Consider the following 15,553-nt stretch of genomic DNA (forward strand, 5'->3'; position numbering starts at 1 on the left):
ATAGCAAGTAATGTGTTCTATATTTTCAGTTTGGTGCCATCCAAAACCGCTTTTTTTGCTTCTGCAGCAAAATATTTGTATATCTGTCTTTAAGGTATGTGGATTTCATTGCTTGAAATAAGTTCCCCAGATATTCTTCCTAAGTATGGGGGAGTCAGTACTTGAAGGTAACAGGCCCTGACACTATTGATCTTGAGCCATTCCATACTGTGGAAAAACATATGTTATTAATAGCCATGCTATCTTTCTGGGCATCATAGCTAAAACCTTATTCCCTCGGGGCACGATGATGTCCTAATGCCGCACATCCTTCAACAGTTACATTTTGCAAGTTTCTTTTGACATCTCCAACAAAATGTTGCAGCCGTTCCCACTTGGGATGATGTGACAAGCTGCCGTAAAGTTAAAGCTTGAGAACTTTTCCTACCGTCCAGCAAGACGGAGAGGTTGGAAGATGTGAACTTGAGAGAAGGCTGGCTTACCTGACCATGTGTCTGAACCTGGCCATTGGGTTGGATAGTGAGCCAAAATGTATGGACCTTACAAAGCAATGGCAGCTCACAAAACTGCAGGGACGCTTTTCAAAGGTGACACAAGGGTGGCTTTGGCTGTATTTGACTTCTTACAGTATTTATACTATGCCTTTCCACCTCCCAGGTACTCAAGGAGACTTACTGAAGCACATAATAAAAAAAACCAATCATATTCATAAAAAATAAGTAAAAAAAAAAAAATCCCATAAAAATACAAAGGCAGCGAGGGTTTACTGATTTTCTTAAAATAGTGTAAAAAAAGAAAAAGACGTTTTATATCTGCTCTCCACTTTTTAGCATTGTTTTAATTTTATTGTTCTACCGTTGTGATATGTCCTGGACAGCATGATACCGTTTGATGATAAATATAAAGTTCCTTGCTATATATAGTTTTATGTTTACTAACATTTTGTATTTGAATGAAATCTCACTTTGCGTCAATGAAATCAGGATACTCACTGCTGTTTCTAATGATCTCTCAGTTCTTTATGTTGGCATTTGCTGCTGCGAGAGCCATCATTTTTATAATAACCTTGAGGTGGGGCATTCGTCTGCATCAAGCTTATTTTCTGCAGTATTTAAAGCCCCATAGTCAAGACCTCCCATTTACTGAACCTCATAAATTGTAGAAAGAAACAGATGGATAACTGAGAGGCAGGTTCTGTTCAGTAAGGTGACCTGTGCGGCATCTTTGCAGTCATTATTCATTGTTGTGCCTCAATAGTGGAAAAAAGAAGAGGAAATATAATCAAAAGTGCTATAGGAAGTTGTGTTTTCTTCTTAAAAGCAGGCTGACACATTTTGTGCTGCAAAGTGTGTGTTTTTCTGAATAGTTTTCTATGTATCTTTTCTAGCCTTTAAGGGAGAAGCAGAGCTTGGCTTCCGTGTTTTTGTGATTCACTACTTTTCTTTCAAGAAAGAAACTTTTAAGTCGAAATATGTATTGACTTGGGAGTCAGGGGTCTGAACTCACCTCCCTATTCTGTCTTTTGGTATAATGCTTTAAAAGTGTGTTGTCTTATGTTCAGAGTTGGTGGAGCATTTAACAGTATTCAGGCTAGAAGAGACATTTGGTTGCTAGACTTTGGTGTCACAAAGGGAGCATTTGAACAAGTTGATAACCTGGACTGTGTGCATAATTTGTATAAAAACTGTTCCATGATAACCCCCCCAAATGCCACCCAGTGCTATTCCTTTGCCACTGCTGCTGTTGGGTTGTACATATGGGGCATCAGCCTCCCATTTTCGTGAGTACAGTGGTACCTCGGGTTACAGACGTTTCAGGTTACAGGCTCCACTAACCTAGAAATAGTACCTCGGGTTAAGAACTTTGCTTCAGGATGAGAGCAGAAATCGTGCGGCGGTGGCAGCCGGAGGCCCCATTAGCTAAAGTGGTACCTCAGGTTAAGAACAGTTTCAGGTTAAGAACGGACCTCCAGAACAAATTAAGTTCTTAACCCAAGGTACCACTGTACAAAGAAGGCTCAGTACTAAAAGCGGGCTAGAAATGCTATGGTCCATCAACTTAATGTTGCGGGTGGCACTTTCCCCCTTTTCCATTACTCTAAACTTGGCCCTGTGTTTCTGGCCAGGATGTATGGTAATCGAAATAAAAGAACTGGGGGAGGGAAGCAAAGTGGGGTTTGGAAAGTTTTCTTCATTACCACCGTTCTCTGTCTAACTAATTTGGTATAATATATTGTCATATATGCATGTTTTCTTAGAAATAAGTCCCTCTGTTCCAGGTAAGTTTGCAGCACCTGTGTTTATTACCTACTAAGCGTTGGAAAAAAAACTCGTTTTGTGATAAGGATCTTGCATTATCACCATTTTGTATTGATTGCCTCCCCTGTTGCCAAAAATGATGACTGATACATCATTCCTGTGATCTTACCAGAGCTATTTCCCCCCCTGTCATGCTCTTTCAGATTTACTTGAAACGGTATTTCTGTAATTAATATGTGTAAGGGAAAACAAATTGCTTTTAAAAGAGAGCAGTACACTGCAGTGATGAATTATTTCTTTGGGAGAAAAAGTGCTTTATCTTTCCGGAGAGAATGGAAGAAATATAGCAGATAAAACAACAGTCAATAAAATTGTTGATTGCTTCTCTGGAAAGAGGAGCGAGTGGCTTCAAGATTGGGAAACCTATACTGGGTGACTATGAGCCTTTTAAGTTTATATTCTTGAGTGTAATGATATGAGAATAAAATAGAGAGTAATAGACAAAGTATTTGAAGGCCAGAACTTTGCTTTTTAAGGATCTGCCTGTTGCTGCTGCTACTCCTGCACTTTGAAGTAACCTTTCCCATTAGTCCACTGAGATGGTTTGCCTCCAACATTTACCTGCTTGTTTGATTGATAACACTTCGGAATCAGTGTTTGGCGCTTCCATAACATGTTACTTGTGTAAACTACCAGGGCTCTTACTTTCAAGAAGAATCTGCATGAGTACAACCGCTTCCCTGTTTGAACTTTTGCATAGAGGGTGGATAATGGGTTCAATGTCAGCAAATGTGTGATTATATCAGGAAGGTGGCACAGGAGGAACAGGGAAAAATCACCTTGTTCTCTTTTCCATCAAAGGATCTTCCACACTGTGTGTTTGTGTGTGTGTGTGTAAGTGTTAAACCACAGATCCTAGGACTTGCTGATCAGAAGGTCGGTGGTTCGAATCCCCGCGACAGGGTGAGCTCCTGTTGCTCGGTCCCTGCTCCTGCCAACCTAGCAGTTCGAAAGCACGTCAAAGTGCAAGTAGATAAATAGGTACCACTCCGGCGGGAAGGTAAACGGTGTTTCCATGCGCTGCTCTGGTTTGCCAGAAGTAGCTTAGTCATGCTGGCCACATGACCCGGAAGCTGTATGCCGGCTCCCTCGGCCAATAAAGTGAGATGAGCGCCACAACACCAGAGTCGTCCGCAACTGGACCTAATGGTCAGTATTGTTAAGCATAGCTGCATACATTTTATTGCACATTTCCAAACATAATTTGAATCCTTTCAACATATACTATATTTCCAAACTGAAAACCATTCACAACTTTAATCTTCCCGTATTAAATTTTTAATTTTAGGGTTGAATCCAGGGCTGCAAGAAATGCCTCTCTCCCCCCAATCCCCCCAAATCTGTGCATGTGGAACAGTTGGATGTATCCCTGCAAAGTGTGATGCAAACAGCAAAATCTGATCTGTACATTTTTCAATGCATTTTTCAGTCAATCTAAGCATTTTGGCTTTATTGGCTATGGTACTGAAAGCAGTCTACCTATGATCCTGCTTAGATTCACTGGTGGCTTTCAGAACTTCAGCTATTTCATAGTGTATGATTTTGGCTAAACATTATGTTGACACTGACTTCAGACATCCTTTATCTTTCTTTCAAAACCACAAATCAGCTTAGAGAATGTCAGTTGTGTTTTGCTTTTTTTATTCACAGAGAGAAGTTGAATTACCACATCGTATTTCTTTTTATGGCTAAATTTGTCAAGTGATCTAATGAGTCAGGGATGGCATGTAGTATTTGAGTGCTGCATCTCTCTGTCAGGGAGAGATCACATTTTACACTAAAAGGGCCTGATATTGTTATGCCAAAGACCAATGAAAGCAAGCTAACATGGGTGGGGGAAATTGGCAAATGATAGTTTATGGAAGGTAAGTTAATAAATCTAGATTTATTATTGTGTAAAAAAAAAAAAGCTATGTATTTAAACTGGTCTGTTTCAGCTGCTCTGAGGATTGAAGAGCACACAACGCAAAGAAATAAATGCGTTTGAGAGACTGGGAACATTGTGTTTTGAATTGCTACAGGTTTCATGGTTGATGTGTCTTGCACCAAACCATTGTGTGTGTTTTATTGTTACCAGTTAGACAGAAGTGTGGGTGGTGATATTAGTGAAGTCAAAGCTGGAGTGTGTTTGCAGCTGTGCTTTAATGCGGCAGATTGGAGAGAACATGCTTACTATTCTTTGACGGAAGCGAGCAAGTTCAAATTTGTGTTTTTATATCGGGTAGGGGATATCCCCTCCAAATGTTGGACGACTTCAGTTTGCATAAGGCCCAGTTAGGATGGTCAGTGGTCATTAATGATGGGAGCAACATCTAGCAACTTCTGGTAGGCCACAGGTCTTCCCATCTCTGCTTTAGATGGTTCTCTGATATTTCAGTTTCACCATCCTGGACTACACCATCTGACAGATTCAAAACTTCCAAGGAATTTCCTTTTGTTTGCTGGAAAATCTCTGATTGAGAACTAATCTTTATCATCACTGGGATTCTAGGCTACAAAAATAAAATAAGATTAATGTCTTCTTCTGTTGTGTTTCCTCCCCTAAACCTTGTATGGTTTCATATGGAAGGTGCTCCAAGCCCTTGGTCAGTTTCACTGACTGTTTCTGTACCCGTTCTAAGATTGGTAGCTTTTTCAAATGGGGTATCCAAAATTGTCCATGGCATCCCAAGTGTGGCTGCACTGTAGGTCTGTATGCAATACACACACACACACACACACACACACACACACAATTTCATAAAAATATAGCAAGATCATATGTACCATACAAAAAAAACATTGAAAAATATCTTCCACTCAACCTTGTGCTTTTTCCAGTATCAGGTATGAATACGGTTTGAAAATTCTGTTGCTGTTTTTTAGCCAAGGAAACTCTTTTGTACCTTCTTAAGGATTCTTATATGGATGAATATCAATATTGAATGAAATCTCACTCTTTAATATCAGATGTTACTTGGTGGTATGCCCGCTTCATTTTGTGTTTTGGACTTTAAGCATTTTTATGGATTGTTCTGTAAATAAAATAGGATCTTGAACACCATTTGCATTTTCTGTTATAATTGATAATGTACTCTTACATGATTTTAATTAGAACATCTTACTGAATGTAAAGCACATTTTATAGAGCTATATATGACAAGTTTTTCAAAACTTATTTTTAATATTTCACATAAAATTAAACTTGACTCAGATGAAGACAGAAATTAATACCTTATGAGCTTTTCTTGTAGTAGGACACAGTTCAACATTTAGAGTTGTTTAGCCCTTGCAAATTAAGACAAGACCGGGTTTAGCTTAGACATTGGAAACTGCATCATAATATTCCTGGAGTTAAACTCAAAACACATTGGAAATTTTAGCAGCATAATTCACCCAGCACTGGTACACAAACTCTAGTCACTTTGCTGACATGTTAATGAAATGGAGAAGCAGCTTGCATTTGTATGTTTGCATGTTTTGATTTGGCAGGCTTTAGAATAATTACTTCAGCTTCATAGTGAAGGATCTAAATTAGTAAAAAAATTGTTTGGTTTAGCCACAATTCAAATTTAACTTGAAATTGTATAAGATCAGCATGTGCCTCTTACAAGGCTAATTTCAGTCCCAAAAAATAAGTGTTTATAAACGAAATTAATATCAAAGTAAATTCTTCACTTGCTCTTGTTCCAAGCTTGTTAAGTTGTTGTTGTTGTTGTTGTTAAGTATTTCCTCTTATCTAAGTAGGAACCGATCTGAAACTACTTCAACCACGAAGGATTTACATCTTTAATTTGTTTTCATCTAGAATATGATTGAATGGTATTAATATCAGTTAAAGACAAAATGCGGTGTACACATTTATGCATCTATCTGATGCTTTGGATCATCAATTACTAGTGTTAATGGAGATGAAGGGGTGGGGGATAATCCTTTATTTATATTTATCACAGAATAGTGACAAATTTGATATTCAATCTTTTTATGAAATAATTTTACTTAATCCTGCTTGGTTGTGTGGTCTCTGGAGATGTGTGAGCACCTTGCTTCTTGTCCCAAAAGGGGTCAAGTCTTTTGCAAGTTTTCTTTTTGAATGCTTGCAAAGAGCTCTGACGATGCTCACAAAATGCCCCGTGCTGCTGCCTCCTCCCTATCTTCTGTCCAATGATCTAATTACTTATATTGGGGCAGGAGCTAGAGGGCTGAAAATTGGTGTTCAATTCATCAATAGTAATCATGGAGTGTTAGGGGACGGGGATCACCTCTGGTGGGGGACACTTTATACTCCTCCTGGGGTTGTTTGTCCGCCTTTGGTCCCCACATCTCTCAACTGTGGCTCCTAGAAGCTGTCAGGATTCAACAGTTACCACACCCCAGGAACGGCTTTGACTAAACCAAGTGAGGGTTTCAGACCCTCGGAGAGCTAGGGACTTCCCCTGCATGTGAAGATAGGCTCTGGCAGATTGAGTGGACGAGACCAATAGTTACGTGCACCTCTCGTTACGTATCCTCCGGAATACACACGTGGCAAACCCCGAAGTATTTTTCCAGGTTTCACCACATGCGCAGAAGCGTTCTACCGCGCCATGTGCATGCGCAGAGCAAGCACCTCCGGTTGCGAAAACCCCAGGATCTGACTGGAGCTCTGGAACAGATCCCATCTGCAACCGGAGGTACCACTGTAGTTGTAATGGTCAGGAAGGCGGTTTCTGCATGTGCTGTAGAGGAAAGTAAAGCAGCAGATGGGGCTCAGCAACCTAGGAAGGGAGCTCATCTAGGAGAAGGAAGACTCTGATCCTAAGCTTCTGCTGCTTTGTGGGATATATTCTAGAGAAGAAAAGGCTAAGGAATAAACCCCACACAAGTCTGGAGTGGAGTCCCTAAGATGGCGTCCCTTATATTTTCTTCTGGCAATTACTTCAGTCAAGCTGGTGCCAAACATATTGTTCTGTTTTCATTTGGACCACATCAGCAAATCCAGGGGGCAGGGAGGGGTATCGTGTTGTCTGGGCAGCTCAGCACCTCCCAGGGAAGGTATAGACTTCCCAGGGGAAATGGTCCATAGGATGTACAATCTGTATTGGCTTGCCTTTGCCCAATTTCTTCTTATGCCATTCCAGAAGGACCCTAAACCCTCAGTACTGGAAGTTGCAGTGGAGAGGGGAGGAGGAAGCCCCCCCTGTGCAAGCTGTGTTCTGCTCACGTTCCCTGGATCCCAGCTAAAATGTTTAGAAGGCATCTCCAAAGACAAAATAGGAGCAGGGGCAACTGCTGATGATAGGAAGGGGATGAGGCATATGGAATCTGATCATACATAATCTTAAAATAAGCAACAATCTAAGTGAACCTGTCCTGGATATGGAAAGAGCTCAAACTTGGCTCCTGCTAATTCTGTTCTTTGAGTCTAATATTAAGTGTTTTTGTTACTGAAACACATTTCCACAGTGATTGGACTGAGTAAGTAGATGAAACTGCAGTGTCAGTCAGCATCTAGCATCTACTCTTCCGGAGAGGAAATGGGAAATTAAGTTTCACCTGATGCATTACATAATTTGGATTATGGTTATTAATTCTACATTTTCTGGGTGTTTATTCCCCTGCCCCCTGCAATTCAGCTTCCCTTGCCATACAGCTCTGGTAGCAGACCTGAAATAACAAACACTTTAACTGAGAAGCAATTTGCATTTCTAGCTTAAAAGTTGAATGATGTTCTAAATTTTTCACTCTGCATCGAATCAAATGTGCTCAATTGTACTGGATTACTAGAGCCCCCAATGTCATTCTATAGCACCCAGCACTTTCATCTAAACTGACAGGACTTGGAGAGACGGATTTCGAATTCTAAATTTTGTAGCAGCAGTGCTGATGTAGATGTTACTGTATTTGCAAATGCAGGAGGGATTGTCAGCTTCACAGGCACAGACAAATGCCCTGTGAACCTTCAAGTCTTGCCTTGCTGGCTCCCCCATGAAATCCAAATTGGGCTCTGATTCACAGTTGGGCCAATTGGAGCAGGATGTGTTCAAAGCAGCAAATTTAGTTCTGCACAAAGAATAAACTGTAACACAAACTCTCAAAAGACAATTAAGACTTTGAGGCATTTGTGTAATAGGTTCACATTCCTCAGGAGGCTGTGTTGTCTGCAAGGATACTGAACTCGCAGTCTTCAAAAGCAGCCCTGTGTAAAGTGATGTGAGCTTGTAACCATCTGAGAACATGGAATCACCTGAATGAATTATTCAAGTTTTGAAACAATGTTCTTTAAAAGGTTCTTTGGATTGCATAAATGTTAAGGTGGCATTGCGTTGTAAAATATTCTAGGTTAGGAGTGACTGAGGGGGTCCATGAACCTGATTTGCCTGGCCCAAGCCCTTTTCAAAAGCCCGCTCCATCCCCTTGGCCAAATTTACTGAAACCCCAGCTGCCACTGAGAACAGATTAGAACACTCTGAAAACAGGAAGGCCTACTCCACCTTGCTCCAGTGTTTCCTGGTGAAACACTGGAACAGATCAGAGAGTATTTTCCTGTTTCTGGAGTGCTCTGATACGCTGTCAAGGCTGGCGGGTAGTTTGGTTCTGCCAGATCAGTAGCCATCACTGCTCTCAGTGACGTTCCTTTCCAACAGGCAACTGACACATGGAGAGGAGAGGAAAAGGAGGAGCGAGGTCAAGAGTTGGTTCTGCTACATGGTTTGGCTTTTTCTCCATGGTTTTCCCTTGTCTCTCTCTCACGTGGAGAGTGAATGATTTTTCTCCCCATCGCTCCTTCCTAGGGCAGAGAGGGCTTGATGGGGAGGAAAATTCTGTTAAGTGTGGATAGTATTTGTGTGCTGGATGCGAAAGAGAATGGGGGGGGCAACACCTACTTTTGCAACATTCACTTTTGCATTGGCCACACTTGCCACAGATAGCCCTTGGGAGAGGTTTGGTCAACAGCAAATACAGCCCTCCAGCTAAAAAATGTTAGCCACCCCTGTTTTCTACATGCATGCTTAAGCCTTTCAATGTGTTTTGGGGCCATGCTGATTCAAAACTCTTGCTGCCTTTCCTTTCTATACATCCCAATATCAGAAGGCCAATAACAGGACATTTGGAATGAGGGTAAAACAGCTGAAGAGTGAAAGATTAAGTACCCCCAACAGATGCACCTGTTTTCCACTCAGAATTGCAGCCTTTTGTGGAAGTTTTTCATTAAAAAAAACAACCACAACCCCCCAAAAAGTTGGGGAAAGTTACGCTGAACAGTTCAGTCTTTATCCTTCTCTGGGACCAGGTATTTGCTGAAATGTTATTGAGAAATAGGAATGCCGAGTAAAGATATCAAATCACATTTATTTGAACATACCTAGTTTACGCATTGATATTATCATGTTTTGCTCTAAATGATAAGACTATTCATGTTAGGGACATTTGGCTTTTGGTAAGACACTTGCAACCCAGTTACCCATTCACAGAGAAAAGTGACAACATAAAAAAGAAGAAGAAAGGCAAAGAAGAATGGCTGTTAATAGGTAAACATCTACTAAAAGTCTCTCCCCTGTAACTGTTGCCACCCTAAGTCTGCAATCCCATACATACTTGCCTGCAAATAAGCCCTATGGAACTTCTGAGAGGACTTGTATAGGATTGCACTCAGTTTCTTTATTTCCTGGTGAAATAACTAGGAATGAAAGAAAACCCTTTTACTAAAAGAGAAAATTACCATGGTTTGCAACTAACTGCATTAAGAAGGTGATTGCATTTAGGACTCTGCATATACTGCTAGTTAAAACAGCTGATTATACTTTTCTGTAGAACGCTTCTGAAAACTGCAACTCCTCTTGGAAGTATTTATTACTGCAAACTAGCATTACCTCAAACAAGTACTATATTTTCCAAAACCACCTCATCCAAACAAATAGCAACTAAATCAGAAGTCAGTAATTCCAAACAGGTTCCATGTTATGAAGACCAAATGTTAATATATGAAAGAGACAATTTGCCTGTGCATTTTCGAAGGTTCATAGCTTTGAAATACTTTACCACAAACATTAGAGGTTGAAAAAATGCACTTAAATGTCAGTTTGATGGACGCCAAAAGAACATTTTCCACATATGGTTGCATTTAAACATTATTGGAACAAGATGGAAAAAGTAACATCGATACAAAAGTAAGGTTAAAACATTAGCTCTTAAGGATTGTGATTTAAAGACTTTTTTCTTTTCAGTAAAGTCAGCCACCTTTAACCATGTGTTTTGTGAAAAGCCCTAAACTGGAAAAAGCTGCATTTTATTTTTGCTATTACCTGAAAGTCTCTCCCTGCTTTGCTCTTCATCTTTGAGAATTCCCATGTATGAAGCTCTGAAATGCTGTTGAACACTGAATAAAATTTATTTTAGAGATTATGACATGTTAAAAATAATAGATAAACGTTGCAAATAGAAGCATGCACATAAATTTGTCAGTGCTACATGACTTCCTAGATAATAACAACAATCGTCTTTAAATTCTTTATTTTTCTCAATCACAAAAGAAGTAAAAACAGCTATTTTGGCCCATAAGGGGGGGGAGAATCAAAAAATTATGTTAGGGCAATACAACGTGGGTGATGCTCTGGTATAAACCACTGAGCCTCTTGGGCTTTGCCGATCAGGAGGTTGGCGGTTTGAATCCCCGCCATGGGGTGAGCTCCCGTTTCTCAGTCCCAGCTCCTGCCAACCTAGCAGTTTGAAAGCAGTTTGAAAGTGCAAGTAGATAAATAGGTACCACTCTGGTGGGAAGGTAAATGATGTTTCTATGCGCTGCTCTGGTTTCGGTGTTCTATTGTGCCAGAAGCGGCTCAGTCATGCTGGCCACATGACCCAGAAAAACTGTCTTTGGAGCAGACAGCACCCTTGGCCTTTAAAATGAGATAAGCACCGCAACCCCAGAGTCATTCACAACTGCACTTAACTGTCAGGGGTCCTTTACCTTTTTAAAATACCTTTAAAATCTGGGGAACCGGGTTCGAGTCTCCGCTCCTCCACATGCAGCTGCTGGGTGACCTTGGGCCAGTCACACTTCTCTGAAGTCTCTCAGCCCCACTCACCTCACAGAGTGTTTGTTGTGGGGGAGGAGGGGAAAGGAGAATGTTAGCCGCTTTGAGACTCCTTAGGGTAGTGAAAGGCGGGATATCAAATCCAAACTCCTCCTCCTCCTCTTCTTCTTCTTCTTTATTAGGCTAACCTGTTACACAGATCTGTCTCCACCTTTTAGTTAAAAAGCACTGGTTCCCTAGCAGGTAAAAAACAGGAATCAAAAGGAACTAGGCAGTCTTTATATTAGCAATGGTGGAGATTAATTTTAGGAGTTATGCTACACAAAAAGTCAATAGAATGCAGTTGGAGGGAATGTTCCCCCAGAAAATGAAGTTTTCAAGTGGTATAGAATCCTTGTCCTCCAGATTAGAATTTTACTGTTGAACAAGTAAATAGCAGTGTTCTCCAAGTCATACACATACTGCCATAATACAGATTTTGGATTTTTTCTTAAGGTCAAACATTGCTACCTTTATTTTTTTAGAGAATACAGTGGTACCTCTGGTTACGAACTTAATTCGTTCTGGAGGTCCGTTCTTAACCTGAAACCATTCTTAACCTGAGGTACCACTTCAGCTAATGGGGCCTTCCACAGCTGCCGCTGGCGATTTCAGTATTTATCCTGGGGCAAAGTTCTTAACCCGAGATACTACCTCTAGGTTTGTGGAGTCTGTAACCCAAGGTGTTTGTAACCTGAGGTACCACTGCACCTTATTTAGCCGTTCAACAAGTGGGTCCTAAATAGGACAATAAGGGTTTCACATCACTAGAAGATGCAGGAGGATTTCTTCTTTTCTTGTGGAATAGTACTGAAGAGTCCCATCTCGTCTCCAATACTGTTTAACATTTACATGTAGCAATTGGGTAAGATCACCCAGAGATTTTAACTTTGAAGTCATCAGTTTACATTTGGCACTCGGCTACTTTTCCGTGGTCTATTTTTAGGGTGTAGAAGAAATTCTGAGCTGGTGTTTGGGGGCAGTTTTGGATTGGTTGGAATGAACAGCCTGCAGCTTAAGACAAGATGGAGTTACAGTTGGTTGGAGAAAGCTGGTGACGTGGGCACCTTAAATTGAGCCCAGAAACAAACTGATAAATCAGCAAAGTTAGGTAAAGGTTCAGAGTAGTGTGTTCTGATCTCCCGGGCCCAGCCAGAACTTTGGCAGCTTTTTCGGCCACCTGAAGTTTCTCAATTATCTTTATGGGTAGATTTAGAGCAATTTGCATTAATTCAATTTGGCGGTGATTAGAGCCTAAATGGCTGAAGTCTGGTCTGATTTGTTTAGGTTGAGCACAGCTGATTTACCAGGTGAATATGGTTAAAGACACTCCTGGCTGTCACCAAAACATCCAGGAGACATTCTGAATCTAGTAGCGCTCCTCAGTATGTAAACAATACTGTATTTAGAGAGAGTGAAACTTTCAAAGTCCTCTCTTATATCTGGAACCACTGCCTGCCAAAGAACGCTATACTTTTTTGGACACTATCTTCCAAGTCCTATTTCCATCTGAAGTGCTGCAAACATGCATGAGACACAGGACTTTCTCAGATAAAACATCTGGATTGTGCAACAGCCGCCTTAGGGAGATACATCTGATACATCACTGCCTGCTTTTTGTTGGGCTATGAAGACTGTGCTCTTCCCGTTTTAATATCTCATTTATGCTATGTTAAACTACTGCTATTTTAATCATTTGCTGTTTGCTTCGTTTGTAATTTTGTTTCATTTCTGAATTATGAGCCACTTTCGGTGCGATTGCAGTAGAAAGGTGGGAAACATTTTTGTAGATATTATTGTAATAACACAGAACTGGGAATAGCTATACGTCTGCTTGTAGTTTCTAAAGACCCTTGAGAGCTCAGAAAATTATTTTTCTTTGGGAATTCAGTCTGTATCACAATGGAAGCTCTAATCGGTACTGTATTTCTATTACCAAAAGCTGCCACCCAATAAGCTTCTCAATCTTTTCATCTGCCAGATAAATTGAATTCGTTGTACTATAAAAACATTCTGAGAAATCAATTATTGCATATGCGTTCTCTTCTAGTACAGCTCTAATCAACAGAAACATTTATTTCGCCCCCAGTGCAGCCTGTGATCATTATGACTGCTCTGATATATCCATAACTGTGAATGCAGCTTAGTCGCAATATGCACCATGGAAAAGCCACACAGTGGCCCAGTGTCATGTGTATGCACCCCTCCTCCCTCCACCACAGTCATGAGGAGGCTATGAAAAATCAGCTTTAGCTTAACTGCAGTTTAACATTGCATCTAAATCCTAGCATTTACTTACTTCACTGAAGAATTGCTTGCTGTGATTTTCAATATAATAAATCCCAAGTTGTGGCTAACCTTAACTACGGGTGGTGGAAATATGCCAACATAATAAACTAAGATTTGAAGGTTGGTTTGTTCCTCCAGTTCCCCCTGCCTTTCCCATGTGCCCCTGAACCATAGGTTTAGGGGACTATCCAGAACAGCATGATGTGTGGGTTTGTCGTGGGGGCTGCCTCCACCTGATTAAACACCATTCCTTAAAAAGATCAGGAGCATTGGTTTCACCCATAATTCTTAATGTTGTACTGAAAGGTAAAATAGCTATTAAACAATAAAGTTTGGCACCATAAATACATATTCGGGTGGGAGACCTTTTCCTTCCATCCTCATGTCCTTATTTTTTTGGCCCCATAGTGTCTGCTCTGACTCCAGCCACATCTGCTTGGGTGACATATGCAATAAATTTGTGCACAAGTTAAATGGGTCGAGCATAAGATTCAATTCCAGTAAAGTTGTGGGACTTAATATAAAAAGAACTTACAGTGTGCATAATCAGCTGAAGTAGGGCTTAATATAGCAGCATATGAGAAATTAGTTGTTTGGGTATATGCTCAGATTCAAGATGGATTAAAACAAGATCATTCAGAGAAATACCTCATTTACATTGGAAAAGAAAACGAAGAGAAACAACTTTTTTCATTCTTGTGTGTGCGCCAGAACTCTGCATATACAGTGGTACCTCAGGTTACATACGCTTCAGGTTACAGACTCCGCTAACCCAGAAATAGTGCTTCAGGTTAAGAACTTTGCTTCAGGATGAGAACAGAAATTGTGCTCTGGCAGTGCGACGGCAGCGGGAAGCCCCATTACCTAAAGTGGTGCTTCAGGTTAAGAACAGTTTCAGGTTAAGAACCTCCGGAACTAATTAAGTACTTAACCCGAGGTACCACTGTATTTGTTTGAGAATATGGATTTACCTCCATATTTTCAGCCAGAAAAATTGCTGAAAGAGAAACATGGCTGTAAGAAACAATACATATACCGTATATTCAGTATCTTGCTTGATAGAGAGGCCTGTGCTCTCAGTGTATGCTGTTTCTCTTTTAAGCATGGATTCTCAAATAATGCCAGAATTGGTGAAGTGTGTGTGTTTGCGTGTTTATTAAGTGCCCCCCTTGTAAGAAAAAAACCCCCAGCTAGTAACTTGAATTTCATTTAGCTCAAATAGTTTTGTAGTGTGAAGTTCTAAAGTGTGGAAAATAAAAAAGTAACTTCCTTTTTTCTCTTCTCTTCCTGTGATTTCCTACAGATTTGAAGAACTTGTGAAAAAGTTCAAAGTAGAGTACCATGCTGGTGGATCGACTCAGAATTCTGTTAAAGTGGCCCAGGTTTGTAATCCCTCAGATTAAATTAAATTTGAAAAAGGTAGTTGTTTTTAAAACTTTTCCTCATAACCTTGTTTATCTTAGAGCATAGGAACATAACACTGCTATGTAGTTGCCAACAATAGTGTACAATATAAGATGACTGGTCATCTTAAATTTAGACACATTTTTTGCCTTCCTTTTACACACACTGTTTATTATTTGTTTTAGATTTCTGGCTAAACAAAACAGGACTCTTACCTTGTCCTTCAGCAAGCAGTGAGGAAGAGGGGGAGTGTTGGGATCTAGCAAGATACAAAGTGGGATATGTTGTGACTGCAGGAAATAATAGGGAAATAATTATAGTTTCTAAGTAGTGCCTGGTTATTCGTGCTACATTTTGTTGCTCTGCCTAGTTTACATGCTCTGTGGCTATAGTGATCATAGCAGTTGCGCTTACCTGATGCATTGGGAGCTAAAATCAAGAAGTTGCTTAGGTCTGAAATCTGGAATATATACATATATGCTTATTTGCAGTTAGGGATAGAAGTCA

At 40.4% G+C, this 15,553-nt stretch overlaps 1 protein-coding gene across 3 annotated transcripts in view; it reads left to right on the forward strand.

Annotated features, from left to right (window-relative positions):
• Window positions 1–15,553, forward strand: part of ADK (adenosine kinase) — a 196,500-nt gene that overhangs the window by 50,066 nt on the left and 130,881 nt on the right. For all 3 annotated transcript variants that reach the window (XM_083738500.1, XM_083738502.1, XM_083738501.1), the window contains exon 4: window positions 14,946–15,024. In XM_083738500.1, coding sequence (XP_083594626.1) covers window positions 14,946–15,024 — 79 coding nt within the window. The remainder of the gene's footprint in view (window positions 1–14,945; window positions 15,025–15,553) is intronic.

This window comes from Podarcis gaigeae, assembly GCF_964106915.1.
Source record: "Podarcis gaigeae genome assembly, chromosome: 5".
NCBI classification, from domain to species: domain Eukaryota; kingdom Metazoa; phylum Chordata; class Lepidosauria; order Squamata; family Lacertidae; genus Podarcis; species Podarcis gaigeae.